This window comes from Cynocephalus volans, chromosome X, assembly GCF_027409185.1.
Source record: "Cynocephalus volans isolate mCynVol1 chromosome X, mCynVol1.pri, whole genome shotgun sequence".
NCBI classification, from domain to species: Eukaryota; Metazoa; Chordata; class Mammalia; order Dermoptera; family Cynocephalidae; genus Cynocephalus; species Cynocephalus volans.
The window spans coordinates 121,027,103-121,051,694 of record NC_084478.1 but is presented as its reverse complement, the minus strand read 5'-3'; the positions used below and the strand labels follow the sequence as shown (position 1 = coordinate 121,051,694).

Here is a 24,592-nt window from a genome sequence, read left to right as displayed (position 1 = left end):
AAGTATTAGTATATGATTTTTAAGCACCAAATGGTATTAATAAACACAAGGATAAATTATAATATATTGTTGTGATAGTCGGGGCTGATTGTGTAGGGGATAACTGGTAAAAGAACGAGAAAGGAAATAAATGACTCAGAACACTCTTCCCACCTTGTGATAAAGTCAGAAGCACAATATTGTGGCAACTTGGACTGACTCCCATATACTCAATTCAAAATCTTCATAGTTACCAAAAAGGTATACAGAAGTAAATCTACCTGTACTCAAATTTCCAAAAAGAACAACTTGCAGTTAGGAAGAGATTACTGTAAATTCTACTCTCAAGTCACTGTTTATATATTCAAGATAGTGCTGTTGCTTTGATTTCCCTTGGTTTACCACTATGAATTCAATTTTATGTGAAAGGCAAACAGAGCATAAGTGTATTTTGTCAGCCCACAGTAAGTCAATCAAACACTATTCTCTGACAAAATGCAACCTCCGAAGATGTAAATGTAAAGATCAGGCAGGCCCCAAACAGCCGATGCTCAAGAAATGACTACCCAAGAAAAAAGTGACAGTGAAAGAATAAACTAGCCCCTTTTCAATGCCCAGCCACTGATACTTTACTTTTATCCCCTCCTCCTGGGAAGATAGAGCGAAGCCTGGCTTTCTTATTCTTCTCTTCAGGGGCCATGGGAAGTGGTTTGGAGCTGTGGTTGAGTGCTGAAGAATCCCGGTTGTTACTATTCATCCTCAGTGGGGGAGCTGGGGGTTTCTCTTCATTATCCAGACCGTCAGACATTTTCAGTTACAACCAATTTCACAGCTCCTAAAGAAAAGGAGGAGAAAACAGGAATTAAGGAAGGAGAAGTCTAAAAAAAAAAAGCTAGTAAATATGGGGATTCTAACATCTTAGAAACAAAAACATTGGTCTCAGGTTTTCTCAGGTTTCGTGTGAATCATTTGGCAGGGATTCCTCTTCTGAAGGGAAGGGAGTTGCCTCCTCCTTCCAAAGACCAATGATGCAATTTCCAAGGGAGGAAAGTGAAGCCATTCAGTAGTGAATGGCTTTTCAATACGTACAAACTGAAACTCTATTTTCGGTTGCCCACTCAAAGTCTTTTAACAGACAGTTTACAATCGTTCTTTAAAAATTCTACCCTAATGATTGCAATAGTCAGGGAACACAACCTCCTCATAGTTTGGAATTGACACAGGTTCGGCTGTTGATTTTTAATGGCCCACAACAATTTGTCACCATCTTGAACAACGGGAGGCCCTTGGTGTCTATTTCTTACATGTGTGTACCTGATTTACAAAATTCACTCTATTGCTTTTATGGTAATGAACTGGGAACCCATCTCGTAGATCTGGCAGTTTCAGCAGAGTTAAGGTGTACTGTTTGGGCAAACGATGCCCCATCTTCTCCTATGCAGGTAAAAGACAGAGGCAGGCCGAATGTCACCATGAGGAAGGAGGAGATCCAGAGAACAAGGCCGCTTTTTGAGGAGACACCATACCCTTACTCCCTGTCATACTTATGTCGCAGAACAGAGAACAACAAGGGAGTTGACAGAGGTAACTGGATTGTAAGATCCCGTCTGGGTTTTAGGAACTTATTTGCTCTTAATTTCATTATTCTTTAGTATCTTGTGTGTAGGTATGAGTACATTTGGGTTTCATTCCACTGGGGGGGATAAAGTGAACTGGAAAAGCATGGACTCCCTGAGGAAATGTTTCTGTCTCCAGGCATTTCTCAACTTGAACTCAAGTCCTTCCATTAGGTCCTGACACTCTCCAGCACAAGTCAGGTGCTAAGAGTATGTTTCAAGTGAATCCTCAATTTGAATACAAGGAAAATCAAATCCCATTACAACAAAATCTCTGTAAACTTATTAAGTATTACCTGGCAGTAATTTAGAAGCATGAGAACTCTCCAAGCCGACTTGGCATATCACTTTATTCCAACAACATTTGCTAATAACAAAAGCAGAGGTCTCCTCTTTAACTATTGTAATGATGAGAAACAATCTATCACAATGTTTTCTAGTCCTTTAGTGGTTACAACGTGCTTACTATTTTCAGCAATTAACTCTAAGTTACATCATGTTATATGGAGATTTTTAAAACATTATTATATTTTAAATTTTCTCAAATATATACAGTCTGTAATTACTCAAGAATAGGTTAGTATCAATTAATAGCTTCCCCAACTGCACAGATGACAACTAACGATGATTGGCCTGATCTTGATTTGGACAGATCTCTTTTATTTTCTTTTGCCTTGTATTAGCTTAATGAATTGAGACCAATTCTGTATTTTTTCAGTAATCACAATAATGAAAATGCTAAGTAATAAATGTTTTGTCACCATCAACAAAAATTTGATAAACCTCACATATTCCTATATAGGTGAAACTATGGCAATGGTATAATGCAGAATAACTGATGTCAAGGAAAAAGTATATTCATAGTTGCTACTGGTACTAGTAAATATTTTAAGTAGAACATGAAACCAGTGAGAATGTGTCTACACTATCTTTTGCAGTTTGATTTTTGGTCCTTCTAAATTCACTGTTGCTCTAGAAGAAAAGTCAGTTTAAGACTTGACTTCGCCAGTGGCATTATACTGTATTGAACAGGTTCATAGTTTTAACTTAGTCACTGAGAAGAATTTGCCTCTAGACACTAGTTTTTTTCTTTCTTCCTTTCATTTACTTTTCTGGGCTCAAAATTAATGCCTGAATATGAGGTAGTTATTGCATAAATCTCAGATATACAAAATCTAACTTGGTTATTGCAAAGGAACTGAGCATTTAAATAGAAATACCTAGAAGACAGATTTCTGAAAAATGTGTCTCACAGGGAGAGTGAGCCACCATTTTCTGGATTACATATTTTCTGATGACATATTACTTAACATGAGATGAAAGAAGTCAGAGAAGCACACATGACCTCTTTAAAACGATACATAAAGCTGATCTTGCATAATAAGGTTAAGTAAGAGTCTTGGCCAGTCAGGGCTCTAGTACAACTACATGATTTAAATACTATGCTCCTTTGCTCTTGATAAATAGGTGTGGCTAACAACAGAGTGGCTTTTTTGTTTTTGTTTTTTCGTTTTTTCGTGACCGGCACTCAGCCAGTGAGTGCACCGGTCAGTCCTATGTAGGATCCGAACCCGCGGTGGGAGCGTCGCCGCGCTGCCAGCGCAGCACTCTACCAAGTGCGCCACGGGCTCGGCCCCAGAGTGGCTTTTTTGTTCGTAATTACTCCATCTGACCAGAGAAGCAGGTGGATGCCCTGCTTCTTTTCAGGCTGCCTGATTACCCTGACCTTATTTGACCAGGTATATGAGTATTTTAGGTTGGGAAAAAGGACTACTTGGGATCTAAAACCTCAACTATACTTCCCTATGTTGCACTAGAAATCCCTGACCAAAATTTCAACAACACACACTTGCTATGGTCAGTATCACAGATATCCTGCAAAGAACCCAGTTTATATGACATACCTTTCTACTGTCCACCTAACTGGAAGTGTTTTGATCCCAATTCAACTTATCTGGAGATCATAAAAGGAGCTGAAATAGACTTTTTACAAAGGCAGAAATGAAATTGAACATCTTATGTACAATTCCACACCAGGAACCTAAAGCATGAACCAAATAATCTCTCTGTTTATCTAGATATTTCAGATTTGGTTTAGGTCAAATTATCCTAAAATTACTTCAGTTCTTTACTACCCTTTACAAGGTACAACCAATAGTCATCTTCTTCTAATGATTCCAGATAATTCTGATTTGGTGACAAAAGAATAGTACAGGCGATTCTTGTTATTGTTAACCTACCTGCAAAGCAAGTACTTCAAAGCACACTTTTAGAAGACCAACAGAGAGAGATTAGGGATCTGTAAAGAAGCCTCGATGTTAATGTATTTGTTTTTCAAGTGGAAGGTATCTCCTACTATTCCACAAATGCAGAAAAAAGGGGGATTCTATTATGTTATATTTGTAAACAATGCCAATTTACTAAGCCAGGTACTCCCTTGAGGAAGCTTTCTACAAAGGACACTATTAATGGATTGCTGGTTCAATCTACCTATGATGTCATTATTTCCAAGATCTTGAGAGAGACTACTTTGTTTGGGGTGGCTGTAGGCTTTATTTCAAGCATAGTACAAAAGCGCCATTATGTTCCAGAAACCCAATCAAAAAGCTATCTTTGAAGTTTAACTGTTGTCGTTCACTTCTACAAGAGAGCAGAAACTTGCAAGTGAGTGGTACATCGGATCTAGCCATAGGCCGTTCATTTCACTTTTAGAACTCAGCCCTTAGCATCGTGGAGAAATAGCTAAATTTAAGGGACTACCAGCAACAGTTTATTTTCATTCACAAATTGATTTCATACTTGGCTACTAGGTTTTTCAGAGATAATGCAAATGGCTTCTGTAGCTGTTGTATATTTTTGATCCAGTTCTTGGGACTTAATGTGGTTTACCAATAATCTGTAATTATATTTGAAATTCATCAGCAATAAGAAATAAGCCTCTTATTTCATAATGACCAAGGAGACTGAACACCCATTTTTCAGAGTATTAGGACAGATAACCTCTCTCTTTCCCTCTCTTCTTCTCTTTTCTTTTTCTCTCTCCCCTTCTCCCTCCTCTAACCCCTCAATCCCCCCCCCAACACACAAGTGCGAGGGCACGTGCACACAGGCAAATACACATACACAGCCCGTCACTGACTTGCCTTTTGATGCAGAGCTCTACTGCAAAGTGTTTTAGAGAAAAACTATTACCAAGATTCATGGCAACTATAAATGAAATGATTAGGAATTATAAACAATTGTCCTTATTCTCTCATTCCAATGCATTCTCTTAATCAGTACAGTGCCAAAGTAGACACTCGGGGAATGTACAGTAGGTTAAAAAAGCCACCAACTTGCATGGATCCAGAAGTCAAGGGAAAAGATGGGTAATCAACTATACTCTAGCTAATGAGATCAAAATTCATACTATGGCATATGGGTGGAATTGGACGACCAAAAATACCAATTGTGCCCATTTGCCACAGGCACTATACCCAGGTATGTGAAGGGTGAGAATCCAGAAACACTGGTCCTACAACTTGCAAAGCCATCTATTAAGCCATAAGCACTTGAAATAAATATTTTTATCAGATCTGATACCATCTAAGATACATAGAGAAACAATCATATATCTATTCTTCTCTCTGCTTTCAAAATCAAAATAACTATTTGCATATTTTTCCCAATGAAAAACAAACTAATACTGACTTCCTTTCAAAAACAAAAGCCCACGCCAGCAGATTGATGTACAGTCATGATCTAATGAACCCAGGGGTAAATCTTCAAAATCACCAGCCACACAAGGCGATTACCACAAATCAGTGAGCACACCAATACTGTTTAATATCTTTTTCATATCAAATGAGGGGATCTAACACAGGGCTGAGATGTAGCCTAGGGGAATTTGAGGGTGAACTTCCTAATGTTTTTGATACGCATACATGAAGAACAGGGCTGGAAGAAACCAAGAGCTGATGAGATGACAGCCCTACAATAACAAACTGACACAAGCATATTTAAAAGAAGATGGACTTCAAGATCTCAAAGGCATAGTGAACTGGTCAAATAACTCTCACTATATTAAAACTTGAGAGTATTTCCAATTTCTTGAATTTGGGGATTCTTTATAACAGGAATTGGCTCTATAGATCAAGAAGAATTGAACTTTAATGACTGCCTCCAGACTTCAAGGTATTAAGTAAACACAGACTTAAAGTCAGCTAACGTCTCCTTAGACAATGGCATCAAACACAGGGGGAGGGGGGTTCTTTGTATTGAGGGTGATATTGCTGGTTTGACTATCTGAATGATGTGTACACTGAATTGTACTTTGGCTGTGGGAAAAGGGATCTAAGAGTAACACCTGCTGGCTCTTTCCTGGGCTCTCTTATAATCAAAAGCACACATTTTCAAGACGGCTAGCTGAGCTTTTAGGTATAGAGTTGACTGGGAAACAAACCACGCTTTGATAACTAGCCTATGCTGACACTAAACCCACTTTATCTTGGATGCACCATTAGCAAATGAACCAACTGGCTCAGACATGACTGACAATGTAGGAATATGTAGCAGATACTTTTTAATTGCCAAAGAAAAGAAAATTCATTTAGGCTTCCACAAAGGGGTCAATGTCTTATGATTTGGAAGAAATATTATAAATTGCTTTGCATTTCTACAGCAACTTGTATCTGAGGTTCTCTTGCGATTTTTCAGACATTAATTTCCATAATGTGCTAAGATACCAAAGAGGGCATTTTTACAGGGAAAAGAATGAGCCAGGTCTGGATCTTCCAGTAGCTCTGAACCTACACTGCCATTCCCAAACTAGGTGGAAAATGGACAGCTCAACAACTAATTATAGCCAGCAAGATGGGCCCAGCTTAGCATTTCCATCATCTTGCCTAAAATTGCACAGTCATTATGCATGTCATTCCCCTCACTAGATCATAAGCTACTTGAGGGGAAGAGCTCCTCAGTCATAACTGTATGCCTTCATACTACCCAGTACAATGTCTTCTTCCGAATAGGCAGTACATACATGTGTGAGGTAATGAAATGTAACTCTACACGTTCTATGTATTTGTTGCAGCTATGAGTTAGTTTTTCATAGTATTGCATAAGCCTATATGCCTACTTGTAGCAGGTCACAGATAAAAAGGCATGTTTGGAAATATCAGCACTACTCAAACTGTCAAGCAATTAGGCATCATTTAGAAGCTAGATACCATCTGATTATTAACACTTCATTTTTTAATTACTTAAGTCTCTTTAACACCAAAAATATTGGGAGTAAACTGAGCAAAGGGTACAGGTTCATGATTGTTGATGTCAGGGGACTATGGTGGAACCACTGGAAAGACCCAGCTGGGTCTCGGTCCTGACTCCTACTCTGCCATTGGTGCCAGTGCTGTGCTGCAAACTTGTTAATCCCGAGCACCCTGGCTTTCTTTGTTAATACCTCATTTTAAAATATATGACTTTGTAATGTTCCAAGGAACTTCCATGTCTGGCTCTTATTTTAGTCTGACATCAATACTATGAAGAATAGAGTACTATCCCCATTTTCCATATGAGAAATTTACAAAGCATGGAGGTCAAGTGACTTTCCCAGGGTCACAAAATAAGTGAAAGAACTGAGACTAGAATCTCCTAAACTTCTAAACTCTTGTCAATTCCTTTTCCACTACACCACGACAATGTGTATCCAAGTAAACCCACAAATGTGCACGCACTCTTCATATATACACTTTTCCTCCAAGATATTCATACAACAGGTCTAGCTTTTTCATTTCAACCCACTTCAGGCTGGTACTTACTGATTTTAATTGCTTTTCCCATCCAGAGAACCACGACTAGGTGATTTCCCGACAGAACTCCAACAGGTTTCGTTGCCTGGTTGTACCAATTCTTAGATGGCCTTGTTTTGGAAGTCACCTCTTCTGGGGCACTCACCAAGGGAACTCTGCTATCAGAGACAGGGGTGTGCTGTTTCAGAGAGCCTTGCCAGGGAGATACCATTACACTGTGTAATGGAGGGAAGCCATTTCTAAGATCATTTGATCAGGAAGAGCTGAGCTACTTGTTAGGCAGGAGATTTGCAAAAGCAGCCGGACAAGCAAGGGAGGCACTAGCTCTTTTTACAGCTGCCTAGTTTCAATCTTAGATCATGCAAGAGATAGCTCACTGCTGACATATATACAAGCACACTCACACAGAATACATTTATGTTCTCTCTCATATGCACAAGCAAACGAGGTCAGTCCTACTGTAGTCCTATTCTCTGCTAACATTTTTATGAGTGACTTCCATTGTTTTCAGCAGGAACTTGACATTAATTAAGTCAAATAAGCCCGCATATTATAGTTGCAAATTTCAATGTCAGGTCACAAATAAGGAAATCAATAGGTATACCCCAGCATCCAGACTGCAAATATTATGAGGGGCAAATCGTTCTTATTCAAATGACTTCTTAAACCTCTAAATATATACAGCACCATACTTTATTATTCATTGTGTACGCTGCATGAGCTAATGCCAAAAAAATGCTAATGATTACCTGACATGTATTTATATTTGCAAACTGATGCATTATTAGGGTTTCAGCTTTTCATTTCTAATATTGATGTTTCTAAGAAGAAAAAAATAAGATTCACAAAGAACAGAGGCAGAAATATGTTTAAGCATAAAAGGAAGTAATTAAAAGATTCCCTTAAAATGGTTGGCAAAAAGAAAAGGGAAGCAAAACCTATGTAGTGGATTGAATTATGTCCCTCCAAAACTCACTGAAGCTTGAATTGTGTCCCCCTAATTTTGTGTATTAGAAACTTAGCCTCCACTGTGACCGTTAAGAGGGTGGGAAATCCTGTAATGGTAATTGAAGGGTGGAGACTTGAAGAGGTGATTGGATTGTAGGACCACGCAGTAGTGAATGGATTAAAAATAGTGGTCAGGGGTATGGTTCTGAGGGCTTTTACAGAAAAGGAGAGTCTCTCTCTGCTCTCTCTGCTTCCACCATCTTGCAATGTGAGACCCCTAGGTCACTGTCACCACATCCAGATGGACTTTGGACTTCCCAGCCTCAGAAACTGTAAGCAATACATTTTGTTTTCTTTCTAAATTACCCAGTTCCAGGTATTTGTTATAGCAACACCAAAAAGACTAATACAACCTAATAATAAGACAATTCTTAGTTCTCAAACAGAGAATGTAACGTCCTTGGATGCACTTAGATGGAACAAATTAGATGCAGACTAATAGCCCAAGTAGTATGGTAAACCAATGTCTTGAGTCTCTGAAGTTCTAGCTGCTCTCTGTTACTATGCTTGGATGATAATTATACCCTTCCCTGATTCACCCCAGTGAAATATCCACAAATTTCCTCAACTTCACGCTCAGAAATTCAATTCCTGAATTTGCTAGGGCTTACTGCATACCATAAAGATATCTTTTACCATTACTCTACTACCTGGTTGCAGCTGCCACCATCCATTTATAGATACCATAGAGATTGCTTTTCAGCCTGTGCATCATGGCTCATCATCCTAGGCCCTTGCTCTATTCCCAATTTCTCTGTACCCAGATCAGCTTTATACAGGGAGGGTGCCCACTGCATGTTTGAAGAGAAGAGCTACAAGGCAGCAACTTAGATCAATTTAGCAAAGCTAACATTCCACTAAAAAAAAGATTCCTTGCCAGAAATGGAGGCCAAGGAATGTGAGCTGGCGTAAAATGCAGCAAGTCTTCAAGCTTTTGCCCTTTGATCTTAATGTACATGCACACATTTTAAAAGAGTTGAGCATGTGTTTCAACTTCTTATTTGGGAGCTATGGTTAAGGAAGGAGAAATGTAATATATAAAAAAGGCTTCCCTCAAATATTGAAGGAAGAATGAGACATGACATGACCTACATTCCATCTATCCCACTTCATAAATGGTAGGAGATAAACATTCAGCTGGCCATGGCTCCAGTTGTAGGATCTCCCATCTCTGACTCCCACCAAAAACAAATGTTTAGCCTTAAAGAAAACTGGCCATGGGTAGAAGAAAAGATCATAATCCACCCAAAGCAATTCCTCTAGAAAGAAAAAGCCTGATCTGAGGAATGACCTCACAATTGAGTAGGCTGGCTTCCCCACGGCCTTCCTGTGCACTTCTTACACAAGCTCTTCATTTGAAATTTGCTGGCTCCACCAAGTCATTCGTTTCTCTTGCTGCCCATTACTCTATTACCTGGTCGCAGATTCCACTATCCACTTATAGAAGATACGGCTCATCACTTGTTCATGCTAGGCCAGATCCCTACCGCAGCACATTATCAGCTTTGCTTCCCCAGTGCTCACAGACATACAAAACAAAGATTGCTATGTGCCTAAGTCTCTGGGAAGCCCCCAAGCTGAAATCACAGGGCCTAGCCCGCAGCTCGAAGGAAGGAAGATGTAATATTATGGGAAGAAAATTGCAGATAAAGCAGAAGCAGGGTTTGGTGCAAGAAGCTGGAGTCAGCAGGCCTAAGGGAGAATTAGTCAGTAGTTTCCAAATTATTCCTGAGGAGCCTGGAATACGGCCTAGAATACATCCTGACAAAAATATATTGGGGACAGAAAGAGGAAGAAACCTGGGTGTTCATAATAAATATACATAACTGTATCAAATGATGTTCGTTTCAACATTCTTCTCCTTTGAGATTGAGTCTGACAAATTCCCTATATCACAGCATTCCCAATCATGTCAGCCAACCTTTAGCTGGTTTTGTGGTCTTTAGCAGATTGCTTAGACATGCCCAATGTTTTTCAACACAGTTTAATGATGAGGATCTATAGGTTAAATAACTGCATAGAGGAAAAGATCTTATATCAGCCCAACATTGTTTTTTTACAGAAAAACACGCCAATTAATGTTTTATTCTTGTTGATTTCTGGTTGACTTTTATTTCATAGAATCCTGAGACCAAAACACAGATATATTACCACCTCCTTTGAGAGGTTAGATAGTAACTCCAAAAAGTTATCTATTATCAAGGCCCCTTAAACAACCCATCTGTGCATGCATTCATTTACCAAAAAAACAAATATTTACTGGTGCCTACATGCTAGGTGATGGGCATAAAGAGATAAATAAGTGTCCAGCCCTGAGTGAGGTTATAGGCTTGAATGGTTGGTTTCATCCCTGGCCATGCATTATACATAAAACATATATCAAATATACATACAAATATAGAACTATAAAACAAGTAAGGGTATATGCATTGCAAAGTGAAGAGTGCTAGAAAAACAGTGGGGGGGGGCTATAACACTTTAGAAGAGGGCAACGCTCTCTTTAACTGAATGCTATCCTATTATATGAGAACTCAGTGCCAATAATCACACTACCACACATAAGGAACACATTTGATATTGTTCCAAATGACCTCACTACCTGGTCTTACATCCCCGTGACACCAACATTCCTATATACCAGGTACTGTGTCAAGTTCAGGGGATATACAAAGAGAGATGAATAAAAACCAGTCCATGTCTTTAAAGAGCTCATAGTCTAGTAAGGAAGGCAACCACGCACACATACAATAGAAATACAACGGGATGCAACCCAGGTAGGCACAAGACGCTTTGGAAGGTCACAGCAGGAAGGGTAACTAATGTTCCCAGAGAGATCAGAGGACATAGCACTTGAGCAGAATACTGAAGGATAAGTAGGAGTTCACGAGGTTCTAGGGTGAGAGATTAACAAGAGATGAACAGTCCTCCTCATAAAGAGACTCAAAATCTAATGAGTGCCAGCCATGACAGCTCAGTGCAAAGGTGAGAACAGGCTGCTATGGAAAGACAGAGTGGGGGGCTCCCAACAGTGCAAAGGAGGCTTCACAGGGGATGTACACTCGAGTTGAATTAGAAAGAACAAGTAAACAAACCATGGGGAGGACATGTTTCAGGCACAAAGAACAATGTGTGTTTCGGGCACAGGGAACAATGTGTGTGAAGGGAGATGGAAAAAAAATAAGAACAGTAGAGACAAATTAAGAAGGGCCATATATGCCTTTCTACCAGGTTGGGACTCTTCCTGTCTATACGAAGAGGTTTCAAGCAGTGGGATAGTATGATTAGCTTTGAATTTCAGAATTATTACTTGGGTGACAATGTAGCAGATGTCCAAGGTTGAAGACTTCGGGGACATTTTCCCATGGAGTGGGATGTTCCAGGTAGCACCACAGAAATAATTTTGAAAAGTGACAACACTAAGAAAATGAGCCCAGGGAGAGGAAGCACAGGCAATACAGAAATAGGAGGACAGGAGAGGAGAGATTTCAAGAGGGGCCTCTATTTTGGACATTGACCAAAGATGGCAGGGGTGCTAAGCCTGGTGGGATTAACTGGTGTCAGGATCCTAAATGGAATCTAGGTAGAAATACATTTCTATCCCAAGAGGCCCAGAGTAGTATGGGAGGCCTAATGGTTTTTATAACCTTTAGTTTGTGTTTAGTGTACCAAACAGAACTGTGCCTCAATTTCCATATTTATAAAATGAGAAAAACTAACATAGGTTAGAATGGTGATTAAAAAACAACTAAAGAAGTTGGTGTGCTTTTAACAAATATTATGTTGGAGGTGCCTTGTATTAGCAGCCATTGGGCCACTACTAATAATTGTATTCTCGAGAGAATAAGAATAAATTTTTCTAATGTTTTTGGCCAGTGGGAAAGCACTTATAAGGAGTTTTATAGAAAATTCATTTAAATTTTTAAACAGATTCTACCAACAGACATAATTCTATAAAGACTAAATACCTGCAAATAGACCTCAAACATATAACTTTTGTGCAAGTCAATATACAAAGATGAGAGAATAAAAACAGTGACATGTTGGAAATCTCAGTAAAAATTAAATTAGAAGTATCTAGTAGGAAGCAAGACAAATATCTAAGCATCTTGTCTTTGAGAGGTATAAACCACATAGCAAGTAATAAAATGCTGAAGGAAACTTCAATTCACATGTGGTGGAAAAAATATATCTCTAGCTGCATCTATTCCTCTCAATAGAGATAGCAAAATTAAGACAGTAAATATAATTGTAGCAGCAGTTCTAACACATTCATTCAGCATTATAAAATTGCTCAGTGGACAGCTGGACATGCAGGCTGAAGATATTAATTTGAAGGCCATTAGCATGGGAATATGTGCAATTGCTCAGGAAGAGTACAGAATAATAGAAAAGAAAGGACTCCTGCAGAACACCAACAAATAGGGGCTGGAAGAGGAACCAGTGATCCCTGAGGAAGATGGTCGAAGACGTGGAGGGACTGCCTATATGATGTCATGGAAACCAAGAGAAGAGTATTTCAAGACAAATGTATGGCTATGAGGCAAATGTTATAGAGAGGTCAAAAGCGCTCCTATCTTTTTTCTCCCCTTATCCTTTCCCTAACGTTTGGTAAGCTTGATGCCTTATAATTTTCACATCAGGAGAAAAGTGGCCAGGTAGCACCAGAGGTCTGTTGATGTCTTTCAATATGTTTTAAGAATTCCCAAACTCTGGACATTTGGTGCTACTGGAGCAGCATAAACAGAACCACGTAGAATGCCCTGAAAAAGACTTTCCTCTTAGTGGTGAATAGTACCACCATGGCCTGTTCCAAAAGGTACTGTTATGATGTCACATTTGTTGACTCTTGCAACTTGCTGGGCATTGCACAGGATGCAGAGAGAAACACAATATAGTTCAGCTAGTAGATACACTGCAGCTGGCATTTTGATATTTTTTCACAGGAAAGATTATGCTCCTTTCAAATAGCTCTTCTTTGCTAACTGTAGTCCCAAAAGGGGTTGCCAAGCGAAGATGTAAATATTCAGTCTGGACTGGTGCCTTCTCAGCCTAGCACTGCTGCTAATTAGCTGCATAACCTTGGGTACACTACTTAGCCCCTCCAAATCTATTTCGTCATCTGGAAAAAGTAACCACCTCACCAGAGGGTTGTGAGGATCAAATGAGCCACATGTGGGAACCACTTTGAAGTAATTTAAGGCATTTCACCAATAGAAAAATGTTTACAATTACTGCTACGGATTTCACAAGCCATAAGCAAAATCACCATCATTCACTGAGATTTTATCAGGTCCCAGGCACCCTGCTAAAAGTTACTCATGTAGAAATTCACATAACCTGCATCACCACATGAGGTATTATTATTATTTCTATTTTACATATGAAGAAACTGACATTCAGAGACATTAAGTCACTTGCCCAGGGTCATAGTTAAGTGGTAGAGTTAGACTATACAATGCCGTATCTGCGTGACTGTGAAACCCACACTCTTACTTATGCTCCCTCAGTTACGCAGTTTCATATGCTGTGATGTATTCTCAGTTACTCACAGCATTTGCATGGACACAAATGTTCTTAGGGCTTCCAAGTAAGGGAACTGTGTCACCACTGTGGTGTTTGGGACTAAAGCCTGGAAATGAGCAGACCCTCTTCCCACAAAGCAGACATTTCAACATTAGAATCGAGGGCAGAAGATTGCCTTTGGTTAGAGAGCTGACCGCTGGCTCCACCAGCATCGGAGTCTCTTCCACCCCCTTCCCCCAAGGTTCTGTACCAGCGAATGAAGGTGGCATCACTGAGGACCTCACTGATTTCAAGGAGGAAGCTGTAGGACTAGAGGGGACACCTAATTGAACAAGAAACATTGCTGTAGTGGCAAGATAACCATGTGCTAAAGTGACACAGGAATTGAGGAAACTCTCCACGGATTAATCTTATTTTTCACTCAACTTCTTGAGTGGGAATGAGCACTGACACCCAGCTTGTGGCTAAGCAGAAATAAAGACTTAAAGGAAAATAGGCAACAAGTCCTGTGAAAATCAGATCTTTGGCTGTAAAACACCATACTGTCTCTCTGTTATCCCAGGGTTTTGTCCCTCTGAAGGTGCCTACTTCAAAGGGCTGTAGTAAAGATAATGATAATATTTATCATTTGTTGAATACTTACTATAGGACAGATATTGTGCTAAATGCTTTAATATATTATCTCATTTCATCCTTATAACAACTCCAAGAGGTAGATGACATTAGTGTTACTCCCATTTTACAGATGTGGACACTGAGGCTTAAGGGGGATAAGTTATTACTCAAACAAGGTTACACAGCTAGGAAGTGGCCAAACTGGGATTCAAATGCTGCTTTGGCTGACTCTAGAGCTGGTGCCCCTATCATAATGGAAGAACGGGTTACTAAATATTTTGAAAAGTATAAAATGTCATATAAATGCAAGGGGGTGGGTCTTCTCACTTGGTGCTTCACACTGAATTCAAGGGAATTCAGGCAGGTGCATTTTTCCCTTCCTAAAATTCAGCGAGTCCTGTAAGTTGTATAAATTGCTTTTAGTGCATGCCAGGGTATCAGAAGAAAGCTATCACATGTAAAATTGCCAGGCTGTTTCTCTAAAGCTGTCTCCAGAGGAGGTGGTGGCTAAATCTTAATTAAGTACAATATTCCCATAAGGTCTGTAGCTCTCTTTTTTTCCTCTACCTTAGGCCCAGTGACAAAGGGCTCTGTTACATAATCTTCTGGGAAGATGGCACAGCCCTGTGCTAAACAAGATATCTATGAGAAGTTTTACTTTGGGAAGTGGCGTCTCTAAATCCTGACTGCTGTCCCCAACCTCTTGTGGGCCTTCAAGCCCTTCAGAGCCTGACAACCACTGGATAAAGACACCTCCAATCCCAAGCTTCAGGACTGATGCCTTGTACTACTATTTCATGACTTCATCTTCTCCACACAAATGAAAGCACCTCAAGGGCAGAGGATGTGTTCTTCACCCATTTAAATCTCCCTCTGGGCCCAGCACTACGTGGGGCTCATAGAAGATCCTCAATCTGAGACGGTAAGGCCACTGGAATTCTGGGATTGAGGAAGAAAGACACTGGGTCTGTACTGACAACATGTCACTGTCCACCTACCCCTTTTTAGTTTCTTAATTGTTTCACAAGTAGCTGCTCTAGGCCTAGCATTGTGCTAAGCAAGAATCCAAAATGAGTAAGATGATATAGTTCCTGCTATCAAAGAAGTTCTTAATCGAATGGTGGAGCAGGGTAGAGAGTGGGGAGAGGGGCTGAGTAATATTCTAGAGTATAGGCTTTTCCACGGCATACCAGACCCATATCAAATGGCAACTTGGACATATTTTGCACTCATTTTTGCGTCAGGGAGACTCCAGCAGGGGAAGTCCTGTACTAGAAAGGCTCTTATAAGGTGCTCTCGTGTTTCTAAATCTCTGGTGGCACACAGTTCTAGCATCAGGCTCCTGATCCACTGGTTGACTCCTGGGTTTGTACCTTTTTTTTTGTTTACCTTCTTGCAGGGAAATCTACAGTCTGTCTGGAGTTCAGGAAACTTCCTTCAGCTTGTCTTTACCCAGGCCTACTGAGAAATCGCCTCTGGTAACTAGTAAGTAACAGCTGTTGAAATTTCAGTGGGGTCTATGCATGCACCTGCATGCTCACAGGAGAAATTTGTTTTATCATCCAGCTAGCTCATTAACCTTTTCTTTCCCTTTCTTGAACACCATGTTCCAGGGTTAACAGGATATTAAGTGGACCTGGCTAGATTAGAGATGCCTAGTGGAAGCAGGTCTGCTCTTTCCATGTGTGTAATCAGCAGGCCATTCCAGATCATAAACATAAAACCAGAGACACATGCTTTTGCATAGGAAACCATTAAGAATGCGTAAAGAAACATATTCTTCATTTTTTCCTCCCCTTGAAAGAGAAATGAGGTGGCAAGTTAAGCCATAAACTTCCAGAAAATAAACACATCATCTAAACCCCAACCTCTGTTAGACAGGACTGGCTAGGGCTCTATTAGAGACAATCTCTGTAAAAGGAAACTATGTGGAAAAGGGTAGAAAACTTGATCTGCGGGTTTGTGCTATTTCTTTTTAATCCCAGACATAAATTCTGCTCCTTTCTATTGTAGAAGGATCTATTTCTCATTGGTATCCTGGATGAGACCAACACTCTTCTTTTGGCCACTGATTGCCCACGTGTAACAGTTTGGGAAGGTATGTATGAGCATGTGCATGACAGTCTGGGTCACTATCAGTACCTGTGAATCAACGTGAGTAGATGTGGGGTCAATGTGATTATCTCGGTGAGGGAGTATACGCCAGTGTCAATGTGTCCATGCAAGTCTGAGTAAGAGTACAAGGCAGTATGACCCAGCAATCTCATTGCTGAGTATTATACCCAAAGGAATGGAAATCATCGTGTTCAAGGGATACCTGCACTCCCATGTTCATTGCAGCTCTGTTTTTACAATAGCCAAGATATGGAACCAACGTAAATGTCCATTGACGGATGACTGGATGAGGAAAATGTGGTATATATACTCAATGGAATCTACACTAAAATAATAATAATAATAAATACTAAATAATACTAAAAAAGAATGAAATTCTGCCATTTGCAGCAACATGGATAAACTTAGCAACATGGATAAAATTATGTCAAGTGAAATAAGCCAGGCCCAGAAAGAGAAATACTGCATGTCCTCACTCACAAGTGGGAGCTGAAGGAAGGAAGGAAGGAAGGAAGGAAGGAAGGAAGGAAGGAAGGAAGGAAGGAAGGAAGGAAGGAAGGAAGGAAAGAAAGACAAAAGAAAGAAAGAGAGAGAGAAAGAATGAAGAAAGGAAGAAAGAAAGAATCACAATAATACATTAAACTTTCAAAAAAAGAAAAGAGAGAACAGAACTGTGGTTATTAGAGGTGGGAGAGGGGGAGGAGGCTCGGTGAGAAATTAGCTAAGAGTCACGAAGACTGATTATATTTTGTAAATGTGAGTATACTAGTTATCCTGATTTGAGCACCATATTCGATTCTGTACCCCACAAATATATATAATCAACTATCTTTCAATAAAAAAACTGTCAAAAAAACCCCAAACAAAAAAATTCCCAAAAAACAACACGCAAAAAAGGAGAAAATTACAGAAATAAACAATTCACAAATTTCAAAAAAGAAGAGTACATGGCGGTTTACAGGAGAATGTGTAAACTGCACAGGCACGTGGGTCAGTGTGAGTAAGTGTATCCACGTAAGTGAGGATGCTGCAGGCAGAGTGTGAGTCTATATGAACATATGTGGGATCGGTAACTACCTATGTGTGAATACATGTATGTATATATGTGAATTGACTGCTGGCAGGTGAATTGTGTGTGTCAGCATGGTGTGTGCCAGTATAAATGCAGGTCAGTGGCTATGCCTGTCACTACATGTGCCCTGGTATGACTGTGTGTAGCAACATGAGTGAGAGTGCATCAGTATGAGAGCAGGAGAGTGGGAATATATAACAATGTAAGTGTGTAGTAAGTGTGATTGTGCCAGTGTGAAAATGTGTGACGTGCAAGTGAGAGTTGGTATGTGAGAGGGTGTACATGTGAATGTACATCAGTATGATTGTGTGTCCATGGGAATGTGTGAGAGTATAATTTTGAGTGTGTGGTTATGAATGTGAGAGTGTGAGAGTATAAGTACGTGAACATGGGTGTGCAGTGTGACTGTGTGTTAATGTGGGTTTGTATAAGTACTGCATCTGAATGAGCACAGGTGTGTGTCAGTGCGTGTCAATGTGAATATGGCTGGGTGTGAAAGTGATTGTGTATGAGTGTGAGAGGGGAGAGCGATGGTTGTCAGCAAAAATGGCTGAGTTTACAAAAATGAGTGTGTGTATGGTTTTATTTCAGGGTGTATCCCTGTGAGTTTGGTGTAGAGTGCGATGGATTATGTCTCAGTGTGAAGAAGGTGTGTGTCTGAGTGTGAATGTGTGTCAAAATGTGCTTCCATGTGCACATGCGATTATGTGTCAACGTGACAGGAGTAGGGGGATGGTTTCAGTGTTCTGTATATGAGTACAAGAACGTAACTTTGAGTGCTAGAGAGCAAGAACGTGTAAGAGTGCAAGTGGCTGAGATGGCGTTTATGGGGTGAGCACACATAAATGTGTCTAGGAGCATGTGTGCACACGTGTGTGTCCCTGAGAGGAGTTACGTGTGTGACTGTGAGGTGGAAACGATGATGATATCTGTGCATGCACGTTGGGATACATGAAATTGAGTGTGTGTGTGTGTGTGACTGTATGAGAAGCAGTTTGTGTGAGAGCAAGGGTGAAGTCAATGTGTGTCTGTGTGTAGAGTGCATGTGGTTGTGTAGGAATTTGAGCAGGTAATGGTGATTGTGTCACCTGTGTGAGTGTGAGTGCGTGCAAAAATATGTGTGTGAGAGAATGCAATCCATGGCATAAAGGTGTGAGTGGGTGTGAACATGAGGGTGAGTGTACAATAAGTGGGAATGTGGGTCCATATGAAATGTGACTAAACAAATATATGTGTGTGGCGGCACATGGCAGTATGAATGTGCCTGAATGTAGTGTGTTTGTAAGTGTGATTGTGTGTGAGGGTCAGAGGGTAAGAGTGCCCACCACTATGAAGAAGCCCAGTGTAAAAAGTGAGCGTGAGTCTTGGGGGTAAGTGTGAAGTGTGTACGTGTGTGTGTGTGTGTGAACTGAAGGGCACCAAATGACTTGGGATGCTCGGAAACTCTCCAGGAAGTGTCTTTCCTTCCAAAAGCCACAACAGGTCTCCAGTTACAGACAAGTTACTTAGCTCTTTTCAACCTCTATCTCCTCACTGATAAAACAGTGATGATAATAATATCTAACTTGTAGTCAGAAACAATAACTATTAGAAAAAATACTTACCTTGCAGGTGACTGTAGGAGAAAATGTTATCATGCAAGTCAAGTGCCTGGCACGGAGCTGGCAACAGCAGACTCTCAACAAATAAGTTATTATTACAGTTGTCACAGAACACCCAGGAGAGATCCAGGGGCTTGCTTCTTATTTTAGTCCGTTCTAGTTACCTTCTGTCAGTCAAGGTCTATAGAGGATCTCCTACCAGAACATCTCTAAGAAGTTGAATGCATCAGTATCGGTAAGGCTGTAATTTCATACCTTCAATTCCACGGCTGAAACTCTGGAGCTTCCCTTTCATGAGAAGGCATCACAGAAACACCTGCCACTGAGCTGCAGTTTTACCTTGTCCTGTAGCCCGTGTACACTCATTGTGAAAGAGAACTGCATTGTGTATTCCTTGTTTGTTTTTATTTTAGTTTGTTTTCTTGTTGGATTTTTTTTTTCTTTAGTTGGTTGTTTTTTGATTTTGGTAATAGGAGAGACACCTAAGTAGCTGACAAAGAGACAGATAGAGGACCAGACAGAGAGACAGAAAAACAGCAAGCTAGAAGAACAGGTAGCTGGACTGCTGGGTATAACAACAGAAGGCCAGACAGAGGAGCTGACAGAAGAAGCTAGAATGACTGCCTAAGAGGGAGACAAAGAGATAGGTAAGTGATGAGAGAAGCAGGCTGAGAAACCTGAAAGAGGTGCAGAGGTAGAGAGAGAGAGGCCCAACTTGAAAAGGTGCCAGGGAACTGTCCGTCACTTTGTAAGGGAGACTAGAGACCTATAAAATCCAGTCCCTTGCATACTCCAGAATCCATGCAAGAATTATTCAAGGCAGTAGATAAACAAGGGCTACACTGCATGCCACAGACTCAAGTGTTGTTGGAGAGCTGGGGGAAGAAGTGCGCCCTGGTTGGGTGGGAAGGCAGAGGGAAGGTTCAGGAAGGTTTAAGCTAGGACTGCCAGGCCCAGAAACAGGGGTGGATGGGGTGAGGGTACACTTTGAATAGAAAGGTAAAATTAAGGTTATGGGGCAGTCGAAATCACAGAAACTGTTTGGCTGATTTGTAGCATGTGGCTGAAATGCCACTTAGACATTAGGAAAGGAGGAGAAAAGAAAACGACAGCTTGATGGGAAGCATGCCTATGTTACACTGAAGCTCTTAGATGGTGCTTGATGTTTGCAAAAGACTTGGCAATAATTGTTATGCTGTTTCTCCTCACCCCCAAGATGGAGGTCAGGGCTGTCATTCCCATATTAGAGATAGGGGAATCAAAAGACCAAGGGCAGCTGTACTGGGAAAAATCCCCCAGAAAATAGTGGTCATGTCCCAAGGCATAACTGGTGAAACCCAAATAGGGTCTTTGATATGGGGAGCTTTGGTGGAAAGGTAGCTTTTACCTGGATTTAGAGTTCCCTAACTCCCTGCCCTGGAATCCATTACTCACCTCACACTGCCACCGCTGCAGGACCTCAATACAGGTGGGCGCTGCCCATGAGAGGGGGCCGGGCTGGCTTCAGCTCCGACGGACTCAGTGCTGGGAACACCAGCTGCCACAAGATGCAAGGACTCAGCTGCTCTTTCTTGGGGGAAACCTGCTGAGAGAAGCATCGTGGGGGAGAGGGAACCTCTTTCCCCAGCTGCTACTACTCCCTTCTCCAACCCCCCAAACACGCACATACACTAAAGTGAATTTCAGAAAATCCCTTAAGAAGACTGGAGAATCAGAGAGCCAAAGTGTACAAAAAGCATTGTTCTGTAGGATTCCAGAAAAGGCGCAGAACTGGGAGTTAGGAGATGGGAGTTACAAGTTGAGAACTGCTGTTAGTCACTTCACTGCTCTGACCCTGCTTGCTAACAAGTGAAAAAAACCTGCCATAGTTGCCTTGGACAAGTGTTGGGAGGACTAAATCAAATAAGGCAGATGTAAAATGTTCTATAATTTGCATAAAGATGGGTACATTTGCACAATTACAGGAGGTGGTAGAATCCGGTATACAATAGAAAACAGAGATTATGGTCAGTGCAAGTTGGCTCTGTGAATATCTGGGCTTCCTGACCGACTGGTACCTGCTGACTCAGCTCATTTCATCCTTCAACTCCACTTCTCCACCTCCATTTCCATTCTGCTTCTCACTAGCCTTTTTTACCGCAGCGGGTAAAAAACGCTGTCTGCCGAGCAAAATCACCCTGAGGTTGCCTAATTTGTTATCTCACAGCTGCTGGGGGCCTCAACCTTCTGATCCTATTAAAACTTCTCTCTACCTTCCTCCTATCCCCACCACAGGGATATCTTCCACAGTCTTCCCCAGGTATCTTAGGGTGAATATATACTGTTTGTTGTTGTTGTTGTTTTAGTGACAATTTACCCTATCCTCTCCACAAAGGTTTCCATGTCTAACCATGAAGCAGACAGGGTCTGTTTAACCTCTCCCTTTTCTGCCTTTTCCCACAATCACTTGAGATTCTCAAAGGAGAGGCCTGGACTTGGTTTTGTAGAACCCCAAACTCTGTAATTTTTCCAGATCTGCTTCCCTCTCCCCTTCCCTCAGTGGTGCTTGTCCTCAAAGAAAAGCAGCAACTGTATGCTAATTCCCAAGAAACCATGATCCAGGCTAGCACCCATTTTATTAATGGATACACAATGCACAGGGCACTAATCCAAAGAGATAGATGAATGAATATCTAAAGGTGGAATAGCAAATTGAAGCCTTAGGGAGCCAAGAAAAGCCCTTGTGATCTCCACTTACCCATTCCTAAATAAAAAGACCAAGCCATACCCTGGGTCTGTCTCTTGCTGTTGGGCAAGACTCCAGAGCATGTCTGTCCCCCAGTTTCCCTGGCATTCCCTGAGTACTTCCCACATGCACACTCCAAGCAGCCTTTCCAAATCCCACCCACTAGGCCACCAAGTGGTGTACCCACCCCCCTCTCTCACTGCATGAGCTCACCCTGCAAGAGGGTAGGGTGTGAGGAGAGGTGTGAGGGCTGCCAAAGCTCCAGAGAGGGGCGGAGCTCAAGGAGGCAACAGGAAAAATGGCCTCAAGGAGTCCCCTGTGCATCCCTGGGGCTAAGGACCAGCTGGGGAGGCAGAATCCTCCTGTGGTGGTGGGACAGCGCAAGAGTGGGGAGAGAGGGGGAGGGGGACCCACCAGCCTACACAAACCAAGAACCTCCATGTTTTTGAGCAAGATCAAGAGTTTTCCTTAAGCCTACCTCCACCTCTCCCCATTTGTAACACTGCTTATTAGCTCTATGGCAGCCTGCCTTGAACCCACCGGTTGTGCAGCTGGAGCCAGTGCAGAGGCAACCGGCAGGACACGGCACTCCATATGGTGGCCACACTCCTCTCACCTCCCTGGAGGTGTGTTGTGCTGAGTGTGGGGGGGGGGGGCCCTGTGTGTACATGCTGGGTCACGTGTATCTGTGCTCCCTGCACCATGTGTCTATACTGCCTTGCTGTGCACCTGAAACTCAGCCTCCTGTAGGAGACCGGAGTAGGGATCAGTGTACACATTTCACACATACCCAATACCCCAGCACCACCTCCACCACTTTGCTGCAATCCAGTTTCCTGCCAGAATCCCTGTCTGAAGATTAGGGTTGCCACCTTGGGGTTGGGGGTAGGGAGAAGCTGTGGACAACTACTCTTTCTACCACAGAGCCCTCCCATGGCAAGTGCCTTTCCCAGCACTGAGGAATTCTGGGAAAGGAGTTTTAGAACCTTTTTCAGGCCCAAAGAAGGAAACGGCACTGGGGTTGGTGTGTGTGTGTGTGGGGGGGGACTCCCTCTCTAAACCCCTAGCTCCATCCATATGTGAAAAGGAGAAGAACCTGCAGGAAGCAGCAGCTGCCTGGGTCTGTCCTTCAGGCTGGTTGGAAGGACTGGTGCCCTTTTCTACAGGGAGTAATAGGGCACAGGGGCATTGGTGCCTAGGCTGGGCCACTGCATGCATGGAGAGCTCTTTCAAAGGTGTCCCCGTTGAGACCACTAGAGGGCGATATTGTGCTGATTGCTACTGATAGTGTCTCTTTAGGGTGCAGAATTCCAAAAAGTCCCAGGAGCTCAGTGGGAGATGGGGGAGAAGGACACAAAGGAAAGGGATATACGCCCCAAGCCAAGACCTTTCTTTACCTCCAAGGAATAAGGGTCACTAGGGAATGTCTGCTGCCCACCCATCCTACTTAGATATATAAGACCCCCATACAGAGCTTTTCAGGGCTTGGTTTTAGGGTCCCTAGCAGATTCTCGACTTGGACTTCTCTTTTCCCTTCTGTTCCCCATTTGCATGAAATAAAAGAAAAGCCACATTGCTGAAAGAGATAAAATGTTTAATGGTTGTAAGGCTATTTGTTTAATATTGTTTTCCCTCAAACCAGAGGGCATAAAATAGGGAGCATGATTTAGAAGGGATAATTTGAGGGTGGGATTGGGGAGGGCTGTACTTTAGTGGACCTGTCTTCACTACCAAGAATAAATAAACCAACTTCCTAAAATGTCACTTCCATCATAGAGAACATCTAATCCAATTCCATTATTTGAGAGACAAGGAAACTGAGGCCCAGGGAGGGAAAGACACACTCAGACCAGAATGCCTGACTTCTGACTCCCGGGATTCGTTCCACTCCAGCTCCTGGTCCTCCAGCGCGTAAAAAACTTTGTTCTTCAAATCCAGTCCCCTCCCACCTCACGGAAAAACCCTAGCCTCCCCCTCCACTGTGGGTACTCTCAGCGATCAGGCCCTCTCTGTGACCACACCTTTGGAACGATTCCCTCTCCCCACCAATAAATTGTTAATCTCTTCCCAGTCTTCAAGGTCCACCTCCCCCATTTTTGCTTTCCTCCCCCAGACCCAGCTGTAGCTGCACTGATTTGTCGCTCATTGCATCCCCTGGGTGCAGCGCAGATTGCCCCAACCTACAGATAATTGACCGAATGTGCAAATCAGACACCAATATTGCATTGATTAACATTTCCAATTAAACTCCTGGTTAGGCTGTGTGTACTAGTGACTCAAGTAATCACCGCGTATGTAAATGCAAATGCCTTGCAAGTGCCTTCCAAAGCCGCGGAGCGCGGTGGGAAACGACGCATTTCTGGGAGGGAATGGAAACAGACTGCCAGAACTGGAAGTTCATTTGGTTCTCCGGTACCCCTAAATCAGATTTTAAATATATGTCTGTTAGTTGATCCGAGGCTTGGGCTTCACACCTGAAATGGAGGACTCGGGTCCCGCGCGCCGCTGCGGGCCCCTTCTCGCCCCCTGCTGGAGAAGCTGTGTAGTGC

At 41.9% G+C, this 24,592-nt stretch overlaps 1 protein-coding gene across 1 annotated transcript in view; it reads right to left on the bottom strand.

Moving 5' to 3' along the window:
• Positions 1-20,799, bottom strand: part of PAK3 (p21 (RAC1) activated kinase 3) — a 103,487-nt gene extending 82,688 nt beyond the window's left edge. The window contains exons 1-2 of the mRNA XM_063083211.1: positions 20,753-20,799; positions 613-814 (exon numbers count right to left, since the gene is read on the bottom strand). Of these exons, the coding sequence (XP_062939281.1) occupies positions 613-787 (175 nt within the window). The 5' untranslated portion in view covers positions 788-814; positions 20,753-20,799. The remainder of the gene's footprint in view (positions 1-612; positions 815-20,752) is intronic.
• Between the last annotated feature and the right edge of the window lie 3,793 nt (positions 20,800-24,592).